Genomic DNA, 18,015 nt, shown 5'->3' with positions numbered 1-18,015 from the left:
AGGGTGGACTCAATCTACTCAGTCTTGTTTAACTGCTTCATTTTCTTCTTTCTTTATTTATGTGCTTCTTCCTTCCTCAGTTTGCGTCAAGTCTGTACTTGGGAGTAAGAATCTGAGCATACTGGGCATTCCTAAGAGGGCCTGAGTCAAACTGCTCGGACAGGCGGAAGAAAAGTCTCTCAGACAGCGCCAGATGAAGTTAACACTAAAATCCCTTGCATCACTGGTGTGTATATTGAATTGACACTTCCTCTTAGGATACAATGCCTTGAAGGTTGAAATTAGCACATTTTGTCATCTTAACACATATAACCACAACTTTTAATTTCAATGGTGGAGACATTTACAGAAGGATTAAGTTATGAAACAACATTTCAAGTGCTATATTCTTCAACGTGATCATGTTACAATGGAATCCGACATACAGCGGGAGCTATGACCAGGACCAAAGCCAAATGAGAAGAAATGGCAAGACTGGAAGCATTAAGTTATCCTTTATCTTCACAAAAATATGCTGCTTTGTTTTGGTGTTTCATGTCAAATACCAATGAAAGAGCAAAGGATGCATGGGAAACGAAGCATGGTCAGCATTGCCAGTGGTAAATAGAGAGTTGGGTTTTTAGGAAATAAAACAAAATACTGCAGACCCCACACATCCTGGATCTAAATTATCCAGACTTTTACCACTGAGTTGATGGTATTTGCAAAAAAAAAAAAAAGAAGAGCCATCATGGAGACAGTTTCTACTTCATAATGAACACTCAAATCAATGTTACGTTCATTTGCACTAATTTAAGCTTGACATTTTTTGATTAAGCTGTATATTTACATATCTTCTTCAAACAAATTATTTTTAATTTACCACCAAATTTATGTGTATCTTTATTGAGAGCAAAAGAACCAAAATCAAATTCCTTGGTCAATAAGGCTGATTCTGATATAAGTTTTTTTATCATAATAATAGATCCGTAAGCTTTCACAGGTGCATGAGTTTGAGACCACAATATGAGATTAAAATTTACTTTAGACAACTTTTTACGAACTATTCTTTAACTTTCGACGCCGAAAAGAGAGATTGGCATGACATGCAAGCAAAATCTTCCACCGCAGTCATAATATTCAATTGTAAAATAAAGACAAAAGTCTTCCGACGATATTTTTTATGTGACCCCAAAGGTTCATCGTGGGGAAACGCCCGTAAAAAAGCACCGAAGTACTTATATGACATCACTTTGCCTGACTCACAGCTGGGATGGTCACCTCATCAAGTGCAAACTTGCCATGAAAACACACCCGAGCGGCCAGAGATCCGCATGAAACTGGCGTCCATGTTGGCTCAATAGGGGGTTTTCACACTGGTAGGCAAAGGGACTTCTGCGCCGTAATGTCCGGGTGATTCACGCAGTAACATTTGGCCTATCGGTCACGCTTAAAGCACACCCCTTGACTGGTTGAGCTTTACCGTTTCAACCAATCACAGTAAGTTATACCACTAAGTGGCAGATTCAGTAACCAATCAAAAGCTTATATTTTGACAGAAAGGGTGGGAGAAGGCGTGTCCATTGGTCCAGGGAGTCGCCACTGTGGCTCCTATTCGAAGGCGACGGCGGTCGTCTGTATTTCTGCTCTAATCTCATCTGAAAAGCTAAATTACACCAATTAGACAGTGAATTTAATTCACTTTCATGTTTGGTTTATTCCCAGTTCTTCTCAGTCGAGCTCTCGGCGGGGCTCTGGAATGACGGCGTGTGCGGAGAATTTGAATTAGCTCGCAGTTAGTTTGAAGAAAGAGTGAGTTGGGGCAGAGACGTAGAGAGAAGCCATTTTGTCCCGACTGTGTGGGAGAAAAGAGAGTGGAAAAGAGGAATCACACGGGAGGAGATACCATTTTTTTGCTTTTTGTTCTCATGTTGTAAGAGAAGATACAGTTTGGGATATATCAACTTCTTGGACACGTCTTTGGGTTCCTTATTTGGGTGATATTTTAGCCTACTACTAGCTCGCCAAAGCTAATCAACAAATCCCAGATTGTTAACTGTTAACAGCCAGGAGGGCTGGAGCGGGTTGGTCAAGTTGGCCACGGAGCTGGAATTAGACTTCACGTAGCCGTGCTAGTTTTTCCTTTGTTTCTTTTTGTATCTGGGTGAACACATACTTATTTTTCAATGGCGAAAAAGACGTACGACTTGCTGTTCAAGCTGCTGCTGATCGGCGACTCGGGTGTGGGGAAGACCTGCGTGCTGTTCCGCTTCTCTGACGACGCCTTCAACACAACCTTCATCTCTACCATAGGTAAGAACTCCAGGTGACGCACACAACTGGGTTTGTAGTTGGAGGTGTTCCTGATAGTTTCCGACCTCTGTCGGAGGTTTTTGACAGCTGGGAAAGTCGTCTGACCCCCACCATGCAGCTGGAAATGGTAGGCAGGACATATTTGGTTAGCTGCTTTGCTAGCATGCATCGTTTCTCCAGGCCTCGGATTATTATTTAAAAAACCTACTAGATGATCCATAACGTCTGTTTTTGTTGCTTCTTAATTAAGTGAATAAAGCATTGTGATAGTTTACATTCACACCGGCTGTAAGTGTTTGTTAATGTAGAGGAATGTTTTTGTCATGTCAGTGGCTAACAACGACGTGTTGGTAGCACTGAAGGGCGGCCATACTGTGACTAACTCTGAAAAGTATTTCTCAAACCAAATGACAAGCATTAGCTTCTACAATACAGTCAGATAAGAAATATTCTTTGTTTGCTTTTACAAATTAGACAGTATCTCTTGTATATTTCGTGTATATTTGTTTATAAAAGCCACCACAGTATAAAAGCTCAAAACAAGCAACACTCAAAAGAACTATATATCGAATTGAAAGGACATTATAATAAAATTCAAATAATGCTAAGATAATGTCTTTAGTTTTAAAACAAACAGCTGCAGCGGTTTTTGTTATTAATTTACATAAAAACTTGCTATTCATCACAAAAATTAGCGTTATTCCTAACAGGTTCCATAGGTCTTAGCATAAAATTGTACACAAATGTGTCAAATACATTAGAAAGCAATGGATCAACCACATTTATTATTATCATTTGTTGCACTTTTGAGATGTATGCAGATTTTGTCAGGATTAGAAAAGCTAATGAATAGAGAACTGATTCGATCAAGTCATTTTGATTTTGGTAAATGGCATAAAAACATAAACTATGTGGGTTATAAAAATAATTGTACCTCTATTCAGACAAATAAAAACCTTGTTTTATAGGACTAAACATTTTTGCTATGTTGCTACCAGGCAGTAAGCAAATAAATTGAATTCTAGGTGTGTTTTTTTGACAGGGAATCTGACATTCTTGACTCACAATAGAAAGTAATCTGTTTTAATTGTATTGTGAAACCTGCAGAGCAAAAAGCAGTAATGCACCTGTTACAAATAACAAAAATGCTTTCAAAAAGGGATGAGCAATGTCAAGGTAAAATTATCAAAATACAATACAACATATTTTAGAGCGTTTTTAGCAGTAATAATAAAAGTGATATAAATCTATCATTACATACAGTTTAAGGTTTTGCAAATCTGCCACTAAAACCTTCACAATCTTTATTTTCAGTCATATTTTGTATCAGTATTAATGCAAACCAAAGTTTTTAAACTTAAAGTTATAGCTATCTATACCTTTAAAGTTCTTGCCATAGAGTAATGCAGCACTGCCCTGCCCCACCTGTTGCTGAACACTTTTGAGAAGTAGTTCAAAATGTTTAGGGGGTTTGCAAACATATATTAGATTTTCTTGTTACTTTTACAGTTGATTTAAGGCTTAATAAGTATCCTTTCCATAATAACAATAGGTTAATTAATAATTGCCCATCCAAAATTGAAAAGTATAAATTAAAGTAGCATTATGGACAAATGGTAGCCTATTTTAGGTAGCAAAATAGATTCCTCTCATCCAAAGAAATGTAATTGAGGATGTTGAAATAATTTTTTGTTGTTGTTGTAGAACAACAAAACTTCCAAATGTGGGGGTGGAAGTAGGACATTTTCACATTAGGATCATTGTTTCATTGTATATCGCTAATAAAAAAAAAAGTCCAAATTGTTTTTGTTTTTTTTTGTTTACAACCTAAAAGCAATATTTATTTCTACTGCTACTAAAATTTTATAACGTAATGATTATTGCGGTTACAGTAATGTAACTGTAATGTATTTTTTAAATCTTTTGCTCTCTATAGATTAACACAAACATAATTAGCATTAGCATAATTAGACGTTAATGTGTCTTGTAGCTTGGCAACTTTATTTTTTTAAACTTCATAGAGTGATAGAGTTGCTCTTTTAGTTTCCATGACTTAAATTATTTCAGAACAGCCAAATTTTCTCTGCTGTAAAGAAAGAAGCATACAGCTGCACTCTGCCTGCATTCTATAATTATTACATGTTAAGTTAGACAGAAATTGGCATTTTTATTGTCAATAAATACTGTACCTAATACAAAAAAGCTAAACAGTTTAAACTTTGCATGGTATTTGTTTTGGATAAAACTAAATCGGTTGAGTATTACTGGCACACAGATTCACATTGGTGTTGTAAAATATTGCCAATAAGTGACATTGATTTTTTTTTCAGCTATAGCTGAATAATAAAAACCAGGATATACCACTGGAGACTTTGTTGGGGGGATAAAAGAAACAATACGGTTTTGTTAAAATATTTTGGCTACAGACGAGGTGACGTTAACCATAAACAGGTTCTCTGGCTTTAGGACTTTGTAGCTGTTGCCACAACATGACACAAGATGACTTAATGACTTGATCATTGAAATAAGGTCAACAAAACTCTGTATAACAATTGCAGAATTACATCTGATTGTTGTCTTAACAATAAACAAACAAACCTGTTGGGTGTATTTAAGCAATTTATGTAGCACTACAAGTTAAAACAGTTTTTTGCAATTGAAAAGCAAAGAAGCTTTGATTTGTGAGTGCATGAATGCCTTAGATCATAAACAATCCTCCAAGGTGGCATCATCAGCCTCTTTTCTCTACCTTGCTTTCCACTTGCATCTAAAATCGCACTTGCATGAGTTAAGTGTCAAAGTATGTCAAATCCCGGCGCAGCCAAAGCGAGGCCTCCATTTACTCTTATTGCTTAAGACCCGTGCTGAGTAGTAATGAAACATTAGAGTGCTCTGACATTATTGTCCCTGATCCTTTGGACTCGGCTTTCGTTTCGACATTTCTTTTTAATAACTTATGTCTTGTTAAGTTATCCTGAGTATTAGCAGCTGTTTCCAGCGGCGTCCAAGTTGGATTAATTTGTCGTAGTTGAGACATGAACTGCTTCGCTGTTGCAGAGCTTGCCAATACATGAAGACTTCTGCTTTTCATTCTGCTCCTTTGCTTCGACTTGTACTACACTGCAAAAACTCTTACCAAGTATTTTTGGTCTAGTTAAAGAAATATCTTTATACACTTACAAGTAACTTTTTACGACATATATGAGCTTGTTTTAAGTCAATAATTCCTTAACGATGAAAAAGTTCTAGTTCCACAGGCAGATTACTTTTCTTATAACTGGACATTTTTCCAAAGTTAAAGATGAAACCTAGCAGTGAAGCTAGAACTTTTTTATCAGTATTAAGGATTTTTTGACTCCTATATCAGGGTTTTCCCCAGTGTATTATAAGCCTGGCGGGCCACCAGGCTTTACTTGTGCGCCCCACCTTTTTTTTCCGAGCCTTTATAAAATGTTTGCATTTTTTAAGGGTTTATAGTTAGTGTTCAGGTATTAATATTCCAATATGTCAATAACACATAATTATCAAGTGATATTTTAAATTTCCTGTCAACTTTAAACGTTTTTTAACTCAAACACAACGGCCCAACCACCGGGCTTAGCAAGTTTTCAGGGGGAAACCTTGTATATTTAACTGAAAGTTACTAGAAACAAAAATACTTGGTAGGATTGTGTTTTTGTATTTATTTAATACAGTCAGTCTTCTTGCTCAAATTACTTAAAAAGGGCAGAGTAAACCCAATCCTTTAAGATCTTTGTTGTAGTTCTTAAATACAGTAGACCAACAGGCTTTTCAGAGAGAGGAAGAAAGAAGACGAGTGATCTTTGGCCCTGGCCTGCTGGTCTTGGCAGCAGCAACAGGTTTTTCTGTTTTCATTTATAGAAATGTGGAAATGAATTCAACATCCTAAAGTCAGCAGAACAGGTTTTAGTTGTCGTTGTTTTTTGTTTTTTTGTTGTTTGTTTTTAAATTGAACGTAACGTATCCTATTTTTTTTAAAGTCGATTGTTTGGTGAAACTTGTCTAAATTGTGAAAAGAGCAAAGTTAAATGGAGATCTCATCTGAAACCTGTTTGACATAAATACACCAGAAGCAATGACACGGCCCATTTTCTCATAACCTCACGGCTCAGGTGTAAAACTAGAAACTCACAGGTTGTAATAAATGTTTTCTCTGTATAACCAGAAATAAACTCAGTTATAACCACTGCTAAACTTTCAAAGTTATTACCAATCAGTGCAAAGGAGAAAACTTAATTCACGTTCAGCTGCGCTTTGGGGGAAAAGTTTAGGTACTTACCGATGGTAAATTGATTAGTAATTCACATTTTACGACTTGGATACACTTACATACTCTGCTATAACCACCGGCTTTTAAATAGTGTGAAATATTCCAGCATTTTCATCGTGTAAGATTATCTTTCATGTCATTTTTGGTGCGCAATCTAAAAGGCTGCTCGAGTTTTTTCTGCATTTCAGACCTGATTGTTGTTTGCAACATGAAAATTGGGATTTAGCAGAAGCTGCTCCCACATGGTGCTGATTTCAGTTTAGGAAACTTGTATTTTTATCTTTGTTTCACCTTTAATTTACATTTGTAAAGTTGCCAGCAATAATCGGAATCACTCGAAATATTTTGTGCCGTTTTTTTGGTTCTGCTGCCTGGGAAATAATTGCAATTTGAAATGTATTCCCTAGTGATTCCTTAAGTTATTTTTTAACTTGCTATTTCAGTTATTTCGATCATTAAAAAACGTCCAAAATAAAATATTAAAGTTGCAAAATCAAACGCATTCCATTCTCTTGAAACACTTGCAAAATAAAACATAATAACAGCTTGGAAACCAAATTTTATAAATAAGTTTTGTGAGCTTGAAATTGGGGCTGAAACGATTAATTGTGATTAATCAATTATTGAGATCAACTAATTTAGTAATCGGCTTATCGTTAACTGATGTATATAGACTCAAAAAAGGCAATTTGCTTAAAGAACAACATATTCAGAATAGTAACAAAGCCAAAAATATATCTACATTTTGCATTTTAGATCAAATAAAAAACCTTTTGTAAATGTTAGTTTTATCTTCACCCGGTTTAAATTCTGTGGAAAACATTATAAGCGGAAAGGGCCGAGCTTTTCACATTTTGATTTCAGAAGTTTTTTCTTTTTTTTACTGCGGATACATCCGTTGCTACAAATGATTGAAGCAATGCTTTGCAATAAAATGTTAGTGCAATAAAATATGTATTTTATTGCATTTTAGGCAATAAAATCTTTAATTGCCTAAATAAACACTTATTAGGTAATAAATAAATAAATATTTATTTATTTATTTAAATAAATAAATATTTATTTATTTATAAATAAGTACATTTATTTATTTAGGCAATAATTGTTTGTTTATGGATGTATAATAAATTATATATGACGTCACCTAAATAAAATGCTATTTCTTAATTAAAATAGGAATTGAATTGCTTATTTGCATTTTGTATGTATTTTTAATATTATATAAAATATTAAAAATAAAAACTCCACAGAATGTGCCTTTAAAAAAAAATCCAATTAATCATCAAAACAACCGATTAATCGATCACTAAAATAATCATTAGTTGCAGCTTTACTTTATAAAAATGGACACTGTTAAGATTTGGGGTGAAGTTGCTCCTTTCATTAACTGTATTAACCATGACTACATAGGTTTAATGACTCCAGATTGTTATTGTTTTGATATAAAATTATTTTAAACTGTGTTTAGCTGAAGTGTATTGCACATAGCTGTATGGAAAGCATCTTCCTACCCCTTACTGCAAACTTTGAGTGGACCAAAACTGTGTAAAGAGCAGAACTGAAAACCTGGAAGAGGAATGTTGTCTTCCTCCGACCCAGGTCTCATACCTTTTCAGAGACAGCTGCTTCTCAAAATACCCGGCTGGGAAATCCCCTCTGTCATTATCCTTTTCAGGCTGCTTTTCTTCAGGACGACCTGGCTCTTCCTTAATATCTGCACTGATGATCTGTCATTTAAAAAATGCTTTTTGGTTGTTTTGTTTTTTTATTTCCACAGCAACTGGAAAGTGCCTTGTATTTATGTTTGGAAAGAATTGATTACCTTTCAGTTTAGATTGTCATTGAAGTCCTATTTTAGGGAAGTATGTCTGGTTTCCAGTGAATGATTTTTTTTCTCTTTTACTCAACTTCCCAGTGCTGAGACCAGTGTTTAAAAATAATGGGCTGTTATCAATAAAACTGTCCCTTTTTCTTTATACATCTTCCCAGATTATATTATTTATGCGTCTTTTGAAGCAACTAAAACTTTCTTTCCCACTCCTTCTCCTCTAAGGGTGTCCATAATATCTGGTGAGTCACATTTTGGCAGGCAGTTCCTTCGTTATTGTGCGACTCCACCCCACCTAAAACGCAGCTGTTTCTCCAACTTTTTGACCAGGAAAACGTCCTTACTGAAGCAGAACTGACAGAAAAACGAGGTTCACATAAAGCAATGAATCACAGGGCGTAGACTAGACCTTCAACCAAATCATGAAAACTTTTCTAACTAGTGTTAGTGCTGGTTTATTTCACTTTGGTGTGAACCGGTTTCAGACTTCTTAAAATTAGTGCTTTAAAACACTTAATTTTACAATATTTGACCTAAATGTCTTATGAAAATCACAATTAAATGTCACAGTTCTTCCCAAAGTAGCTGCCATAAATTAATTTGTATTGTATTCTATCATAACACCTCAAAACAAAAATACTTGTATATCATTAAACAAAAAAAATCTTGGTTTAAACTCCTTCCAGAGGGAAGAAAAGGTCTTCTGTAATGTGAAATATTGTTTGAAATCCATCCATCCATCCATTTTCTGTTCACCCTTGTCCCTAATGGGGTCGGGAGGAGCTGCTGCCTCTCCAGCTACGTTCCGGGCGAGAGGCGGGGTCACCCTGGACAGGTCACCAGTCTGTCGCAGGGCAGCACAGAGACATACAGGACAAACAACCATACACACACACACACACACACACCCAGGGAGAATTTAGAGAGACCAATTAACCTGACAGTCATATTTTTGGACTGTGGGAGGAAGCCGGAGTACCCAGAGAGAACCCACGCATGCACAGGCAGAACATGCAGACTCCATGCAGAAAGACCCGGGGCCGGGAACTGAACCCAGGACCTTCTTGCTGCAAGGCAACAGTGCTGCCAACTGTGCCACTGTGCAAACACTTAATTTGCTTTTTAATTTATATGTACACATTTAAAGTATGCAAAAAGTTTGGCACAATAAAAAGAGAATATTTGAGCAGAAACTACTCGTACCATAGCAGCATGCCATCCTGATTAATTGATCACCAAAGAAAGTATGGTGGAAAATGATCAGAAACACAAACTGAACAGCTGCTGAATACCTTTGCATGGATTATTGTCCAAACTGTAGCCTCTTGTTGTATGCAGTGAAAAAGAAAACGTTATAGACCAGAATAATGCTTTATTTGTTGCTCAGTGGATAAATTCATTTTAATCAGAAGCACAGTGAAAGGCAATAGAAGTTCATAGATGCATACTAAAGATGAGCAATAATTATAAAAATAAAACATGACTTAATCCAGGGTACATACTTTCATTTGGGATATAAGCACTTCTTCTATGTATTTAAAACAGTATTTTCATTAGTATCTGCATTGAGTTTAATCCTCTAATAAAAACTAGAATCTGAAGGTTAGATCTTTTTTTTTTTGCTCTGAGCATCTGCTAAAGTGTTTGGCTAAAAGTTTGTGATATTCTGTCCATTTCTCATCATGCATTGTTACTTCAAAAAGATAAATATCTCCCAAAACTTCAACATCAGACATTACTGGCACATTAAATTTGATGGTAATGAGGTCGATAATGACGAATTAGATTAAATGACTGAAGCAGGTTTGATTCAAATTGAGCATCTGCTCCAAATTAGCATTTATTATTATTGGGGCTAATAAAATAAATTGGCTTGTTTTTGCATTATTTATTTATTTTTGGTTTTTACCTCGATTTCAGCCTGGACTGTTGGGGTTAAAGGAATAAACATAACTTCAGAATCAAAACACGTTCTTTCTTTTTCCGTTCATCTTCTCCTTAATGTCTTTCTTTGGCTTTCATCTGACTCGTCTGTTTTCGTGTAATTGCCACAAAACTACACAAGTAATCGATTAATCTGTCAATTATTCTGACAATTGGATAAAAATGTCACATTCTACATATTGTTCATTTAAACACTCAAGCCTTTTTCATGCAATAGAAACACATTGAAAGATGCAAATATACAAATAATTCAGTTCCATATTAAATAAGAAAATGAGCATTCCTTTAGTAAGTCTGAACAGGGAGATAAAATTATAAAACACGTTCAAATGCAAAATGTATATATATTTTATACAGTTTTGGCTTAATTACAGCTCTAAATATGTTTTCCCCCCACCAAATAGCTTTTATATTTTTTGTCTGTATATTCCAGTAGACGATTAATTGATTTCAACCAATTAATCACAATGAATTTGATTAATCGTTTCAGCCCTACTTCAGTTAATCAATTTTCTTTGTGTAGTCACTCAAATAAACTCGCAAAAATATGTAAAATGCGTCTGACACGTCTGTTTCTTTACAGGAATAGACTTCAAGATTAAAACTGTTGAATTACAAGGAAAGAAGATCAAACTACAGATTTGGTAAGTCCTTTTTTTTAAACTTTTATTTGGAGACTACCAACTTTTTTTATTTGTGTGGCTACTTCAGTTTCTCACTTGTATCATAGTACAACATCTGTTTGACAAAATTCCCTCAAGCCTTGAAGTATGCAAGAACAGGAAATGGTCACCAGCAGTCCATCAGGACATTTGCTGCATCATTGTTGGTCCACTGCGGATAATTTCCACCAGCTGGAGTTTAACCGTCTGCTTTCCAAGTGCAGCACAGCAGACTGAAGCGTTTTGTCATCCAGTCTTTGGTAGAAACAGAGAGACACGAATAAAACAATAATGGAAATTATTCCGCTTGTTTTAATTGATTTATTGCTTATTACATCAGGAGTGGAGCTGTCTCTTTTTCACAGTTGGGTTTGTTTATGTCCAAATGTTAATATTTCCAAATGTTTCCATAAAATCCAATCTAGACTTTCAATACGAATTATTCCACTTATCCTGGTTCTTTATGGCAAACGTCTGGCTTTGATGTTTTAATTGGTGAACAATAATCCCGGTTAGGGATGTGTGCACAGCAACAATTTATCAATTAAATATCTCATTTAAAATAAACTCAATAAGTTGCATGATTGTCTTTTTATGGGTCACTTTTTCTACCAAAGACTGGATGACAAAAAGCTTCAATCTGGTGTTTTGGTCTCAACCAGGCCCTTTTTGAAGGACACTTTTGCTTACAGAGACTTCATTATCCATTTTTTTTGTTTTTCAGCTTTTATATACATTCTTGCTACAACTCCCCTGAATCTAATTAACTGCTCTTTACCAAACTTGATAGCATGCTGAAGCTATAATTAGCCATTTTATTCAGCTGTGTTGTAGCAGGGATGCATGTAAAGCTGTTGAGACTTCTGGCTTTTTGGATTAAACCAATGGGATACTCTTGGAGTTAAATTAATTTAACTCCTTATGTCCAGTTGCATTAAACATAAAACGTCACATAAACCTCAACAGTCTTGTTGGAAGATAAGATTATGCTGAAAATTGCAACTGAAATTGATTTTTTTAATTAAATTTTTTTTATTGGCTTTTTGCAGGTGAAATACTAAAATAAAAATAAAAAAATTTTTTTTTTTTTTTTAAATGCATCAACACTGAAAACGCTCAGCTTTTGAAAATTGCCTCCATACAAGATGGGAATGTTTTTATACCAACAATAACAATGATATTACAGATCTTAATGGCTAAAATCAGACGCTAAGGGAGAGGAATGGCTGCTGCAATGCAACAGTGCTACTAACTGCCACTGTGCAGCCCACAATTTTTATACATTTTTTTGTATTATCTGGATTTATTTGATGATAAATTTAGCATTTCTAAGTGAAACTTTTGCTGTGTAGGGACACAGCAGGCCAGGAACGGTTCCACACCATCACCACCTCGTACTACAGAGGCGCTATGGGCATCATGCTGGTCTATGACATCACTAACGCCAAGAGCTTCGAAAACATCAGCAAATGGCTGCGCAACATTGATGAGGTGAGAAACAGAAACTAATGCAGCCAACAGGACAAAACAGGAATAATTCAGTGCATCTGTATTGATTAGATACGGTTTGTAGTTTGTTTTAAAGGCAAACCTGAACTCTTTGCTCATGGACAGTAAAGACTAGTTGGTGCGTTTTGAGTGGAAAGTGTCGGGCCAAACTGGGCGAGGCCATCTGACCTTGTCATTGTAATTTGTGTCACCATTGCTGTTTTTAAAGAGGAAAGGAAACGTTGAATTTCCTGCTGAGAAGTTGACTTTTCATTTGTTGCTCTAAACCCCAAAGAAGCTGAGATTTTAAACCAGTTTTCTCTATTTTTTTGTTGTTAATCCAGTGGAAAAAAGCTATTTGTAAACTATTGAACACGACAAATGTCTTCTGTTTCTTACCAACTTTTACTAATTTGAGCAGGAAAGTCGTGACGGTGACTTTCTTTAGTGTGACTAGTCTGTTTTATTTTAAGATGAACTACGCCTTTGAAACATCAGTAAATGTACAAGTAGTTTCAGATTATTAAAGAATGATTGCTATTGGCATTTTTAGATTAAAATAGTGTATCAGAGACACGTTGCATTTAAAGGAGGTAACATAGATTTGACATTTTAACTGTATTGCTAAATCATTCTGTACACTTAAAAACCAAGTTTTACTGTAAGTATTTAAAAATGTAATTCAAATGACTTTTTATATTCCGACACTATATTAAAATAGGTTAAAGATTTTGTTAGAGTAGGGGCAAAAACTGAGTTTGTTTTTATTGTTCAATAATAAACTCCTGACTTCTTTGTAATTGTTATTTATAGAGTTTTTATGTTGATGATTAACCTTTTAAATTGCTATATTTTTTATTATTTACTATTTATTTTTGTATTTTTTATGGTAGGTAGTCTCAGTATAATTGATATTTGTTTTTTTTTATTATTTACAATTAAATTAAGATTATATTTTATGATTAACCATTAAATTAATATTTTTATTATTTAACCTTTTTATTTTTTGTGGTAGCATCTGCATTATTTAGATATTTATTTACCCTTAATTTTTTTTCTTCTGATAATTAAACCACATAACTATTTACATTTTTTAACCTTTATTTTTTTTTTTTGTGATAGTATTAATATTATTGGTAGATATTTTTTGTTATTTGCCTTTAAATTATTTTTATTTTAATTTATAATGATTAACCGTTAAATTACTATGTTTATGATTTGACATCATTTTTGGGGGATAAAAAAATATTACATTTATATTGTTTTCTATTATTTAGCATTATTATATATTTTTTTATATATTTGAATTTCTGAAAAGCTAATGGCTTTTATATGTTTAAATTATGTCATTGTCACTTGTTTACTTTACTTTTCTGTGCAACTTTAATAATAACTTGGGATTAACTAATAAATCTAATCACAGATTCCTGTTTGTGCATTGAAAATGTTTAGTGTTCAATAATTGAGTCCAGATTTGACAGATTATTAAATGGGAATTATTGAACATGTTCAGCATGTCAAAATATCACTCAAGTTTTGTTTTTGCTTAGGATATTTATTAGCAAAATAAATCTTGGAATTGTTCTTATTAGAGGGATCGTAAGAAATTATTTAAAATAACCATTATTTACTCTGTTTTCAGCATGCAAATGAAGATGTTGAGAGAATGCTGCTAGGCAACAAGTGTGACATGGAGGACAAGAGGGTTGTACCGAAAGCCAAGGGAGAGCAGGTGAGCCGATCGACCCACCTGAGACGTTCATCGTCAATATTCTCTGTTTGGCTGATTTGTTGCTGCTAGTTTTCAAGCTCAGATTATTTCAGAAAATTTGGGGAAATGTTCATCATATGTGATGTGTTGGAGATTATCACATCGATTATAGTCTTTTAGCACAAACTAAAGAATGTTATAAGAACATTTTCACATTTTGATTCAGCTGCTTCAGCTTAAAATCCACAGCTACATTGTCACAACATAATTTGCTGCATCATATTAAGCTTTGTGCAACATAGTTTATCCTGCAAAAATAACTTTATATTTTATACTGACTGCTGAGCTAATAGCTACCAAAAGGATCCACTTAAAAATGGGTCTTATGTTGCCAGCTGCTAAAAATGGGTTATTTTTTGCTGCAAGTGGGGTGAAAAAACCTCTTAAGCAATCAGTACTTTTGAGGAGTAACTTTCTGAATTGCTGTGTTACAATTAGGCCTGAACCGATTAATTGTATTAATTTCAATTAATTAAAATGATCGTCAATTGATTACTAGTTTAGTAATTGTTAACTGGAATATGCAGACTCAAAAAAAAAGACCATTTGCTGAAAAAAATGAATAGATTTTTCAGCAACTAATGGACTAATTTACATTAGTTTGGACTAATGTAAATTAGTCCAAACTAATGTACATTTTGGATTTAAACATCTTTGTCTCTAAAGATTTTACCCAAATTTCTTCATGTGGCAAAGTTTTGTCTTCACCTGGTTCATATTCACCAAAGAAATGATTTTATTGTATTTTAGGCAACAACATATTTATTTTCTCATTTTAAAAAATAATAGATTTTTTACTTGAATCTGTATGTCTTAATGTTGTATAAAATAATCCTAAATGGTTAAATGAAAAATCTGTGGATTACCCAGTTAATCGATTACTAAAGTAATCAGTAGTGGCAGCCGAAATTGATTGTTTACTTGCATATTTTAATGTATTTCTAATATGGCATAAAATTAAGTAGGGGCGTGCTACGATGGCGGCGCAGGGGGTTAGCACGCCCCACGTTTGGAGGCCTTAGTCCTCGACGCGGACGTCGCGGGTTCGACTCCCGGTCCCGGCGACCTTAGTCCCCCCGCTCCTCGTCCTCCTTCCTGTCTGCCTGCTGTCGCAACAAAATACGAGCCACTAGCGCCGCAAAAACTCTTCAGAGAAAAAAATGGAAAAAAAAAAAATTAAGTGGCTAAATGAAAAATCTATAGAATGTGCAATTTTTTTAAATTCGATTAATCATCAGAATAATCGATTACTAAAATAATAGTTAATTTAAAATGGATCAATTAATGTTAAAAAGTTTTTACACCATGTTTTAAATGTTACAAACAGGACATTATTCTTGTGCCAACAGGGATTTTGAGGTTTCATGGATATTTTCAAGTCATTGATGGTTTGCACTGTTGGTTAAAATTTGGACTTTTACTCAGTTTGAGTGATTACAATGAGTTTCCTTTTCACACCATGAGACATCAGCTGCTCACTCACCATTTTACCTGATGAAAGTGTCGTGCAATAAACCAGCGGTACATGATCTCAGCCCTGCAAAGAAGATCAGCAACATTATATTTAGACTGGACTTTCTCTGAACATCTGTGGCTTCTAAGTCTGGTTTGTTTGTTTGTTTGTGTTCATAGATTGCAAGGGAGCATGGCATTAGGTTTTTTGAGACGAGTGCTAAGGCCAACATCAACATCGAGAAGGCTTTCCTCACGTTAGCAGAAGACATCCTCAGAAAGGTTTGTGTTGCTTTTTGCTTTTCACGTCAAAGTTTGTGTTTGTTGCATCAGAAAGTTGGTTCCTGAGTCGACAAGTGAGGGAGGTCTTCCAGCATTCCTTTTCAGATAAGATATTTCAGATAAAATAAATGATCAACGCCGTCTGGGGATCATAAAGGGCATCAGGTGACTTTTGTCACCAAGACAACGCAAGTTTTCCTGGACTTTCATATCTGAAAATTCCCTCTTCAACCGAACCAAAATATGAAGTTAAGTGGAAGGGCTGGCATTTCAAAGACCAAAATCATTTACATAAATGACAAAATCAGGTGAAAAACAGTTTTCCAAATTGGTTTCTTTGAATATAAAACTTTATCAGAAATTGAAGGTGTCAATCTGGTGAATTTTTGGTTAAAAAAATGTTTATTTTTCATTCAGTATGTAGAAAATCCAGAAAGTTTACTCACAGAAGACAAGCAATACTTTGTAGTAAAGTTACTCAAGTAAAAGCAAGAAGTACATTTTGTCCAAAAGGTTACTAAAGTAAATGTAACTAGTGAGTACCTAAACCTGCTGTGGGGTAAAGTGTGATTCATGATGTTTATTTTTCTTGCACAGACGCCTGTAAAAGAGCCCAACAGTGAAAATGTGGACATCAGCAGTGGAGGTGGAGTAACAGGCTGGAAGAGCAAGTGCTGCAGCTGAACAACAACAACTCAGTTTCACCCACACTAACGCACACACACACCCCCACACACACACACCTTCTCTCTCACACACACAATCTCTTTAACTGCTAACTCTAACCGTCTCGCCCTCTTAACCTGTCTCATGAGTTTTCTCTCACACCAACATTTTGTCTCTTGATCAGAATAAAACAATAAACCACTTCACTCGTCTAAGCAACGCCCCACCCACCCCGTTCTTCTCCACCTCATGTTCCTCCACCGTGCATCTGATGATCATTTTTATTTCTGATAAAAGGAGAAATACAGTCACGTTTCTTGTCATTTGTTTTAAATGATCTCATATTTTTAATATTTCCTTTTTTTTTTTTTGCCTGAGCTCACTTCCTCCTGTCCCATTGCCGCTGCCCACCCACAGCTCTCACCTTCAGAGGAACTCAAAGTAAAACTAAACAAAGAGAAAAAAAAATCAGGCAAAAAAAAAAAGATAAAAAATGAAAATATATAAATAGGAAAAACATTTTGTACACTTTGGTGGGCTTTCTGTCATCTTACCGTATTTGTTGATTTACACTTCTTTACCAAGTGACAGAGGCGTGGCTAGCTCCTTTTGTATGTGGGAGTTTATTTTGTCCTGTGCCTTATATGGAAGACAGGGGCGGGGCTTTGTGGTGGGTGGAGCCACATCTACCCAATGAAATTACAGCTCAATAATCTGTCAGTTACAAAGAAGCCGAACTGAATCTAAAGCGTTTGAATTTCTCCTTCAGCCAAGAGAACGGCATTATACAATATGTCCTGTTTATTGATATTTTATTTTTATCTGTATTGATTATTTTACTTTATATTTGAGTTTGTTTTTTCTTTCTATTTTTTCCCCTATTTTTCTTTTTTTTGCATGCAGGTTTCTTTGGGTTGGAGACGTTTCTGTAACATTGTGTAACGTTTGCCACTGGGTAACTGTGGGCGGGAGGTACATGAGTTCTCTTTGGAAATTCAAACAGTTTTGCAGATCCATTAAAAAAATAAGCTTGTTTAAGTAAACTTGTTTGTCCTCAATCATGTGCGACTTGAAGTCGGTTTCAGAACTGGTGACTTTTAACATGGCTGATGATGAAAACAACAACAATAATTTCAATCAGTGGTTAAAACTGTTGTACGACGGAGTATTGGGTCCTTATTTTTATCTTTTTAATTATAAGAATAAAGCATATTACAGGAATAAAGTGGGAGAAAGTCGTAAAATTATGATAAAGTTATTTCCAAAGTATAACTTCACAAGATGCTCGACATACATAGTGTTGGAGTCATAATAAAATTACTTCATTCTACTAATATTT

The 18,015-nt window shown here is 34.8% G+C and overlaps 1 protein-coding gene and 1 long non-coding RNA gene across 2 annotated transcripts; both read left to right on the top strand.

The window, feature by feature from the left end:
• The first annotated feature begins 1,570 nt into the window (after positions 1-1,570).
• Positions 1,571-17,719, top strand: rab10 (RAB10, member RAS oncogene family). The gene is made up of 6 exons (XM_032585308.1): positions 1,571-2,292; positions 10,939-10,999; positions 12,370-12,508; positions 14,148-14,237; positions 15,909-16,010; positions 16,608-17,719. Exons 1-6 carry the CDS (start codon positions 2,166-2,168, stop codon positions 16,692-16,694), a joined length of 606 nt encoding a protein of 201 aa, XP_032441199.1. The 5' UTR covers positions 1,571-2,165; the 3' UTR covers positions 16,695-17,719.
• Positions 2,299-7,346, top strand: LOC116734132 (uncharacterized). Its single transcript, XR_004342175.1, has 2 exons — positions 2,299-3,844; positions 3,879-7,346. It is a non-coding gene; the product is annotated as an uncharacterized LOC116734132 (long non-coding RNA).
• Positions 17,720-18,015: the final 296 nt, after the last annotated feature.

Source organism: Xiphophorus hellerii, chromosome 15 (assembly GCF_003331165.1).
Source record: "Xiphophorus hellerii strain 12219 chromosome 15, Xiphophorus_hellerii-4.1, whole genome shotgun sequence".
NCBI classification, from domain to species: domain Eukaryota; kingdom Metazoa; phylum Chordata; class Actinopteri; order Cyprinodontiformes; family Poeciliidae; genus Xiphophorus; species Xiphophorus hellerii.
This window is presented reverse-complemented; position numbering and strand designations above follow the sequence as displayed.

Excerpts from the sequence above, each read along its gene's own strand:
- rab10 (XM_032585308.1), top strand. The coding sequence starts at position 2,166 with ATGGCGAAAAAGACGTACGACTTGCTGTTCAAGCTGCTGCTGATCGGC. Across the intron at positions 12,509-14,147 it reads GGCTGCGCAACATTGATGAG|CATGCAAATGAAGATGTTGA; the intron begins GTGAGAAACAGA and ends CTCTGTTTTCAG. Across the intron at positions 16,011-16,607 it reads CAGAAGACATCCTCAGAAAG|ACGCCTGTAAAAGAGCCCAA; the intron begins GTTTGTGTTGCT and ends TTTCTTGCACAG.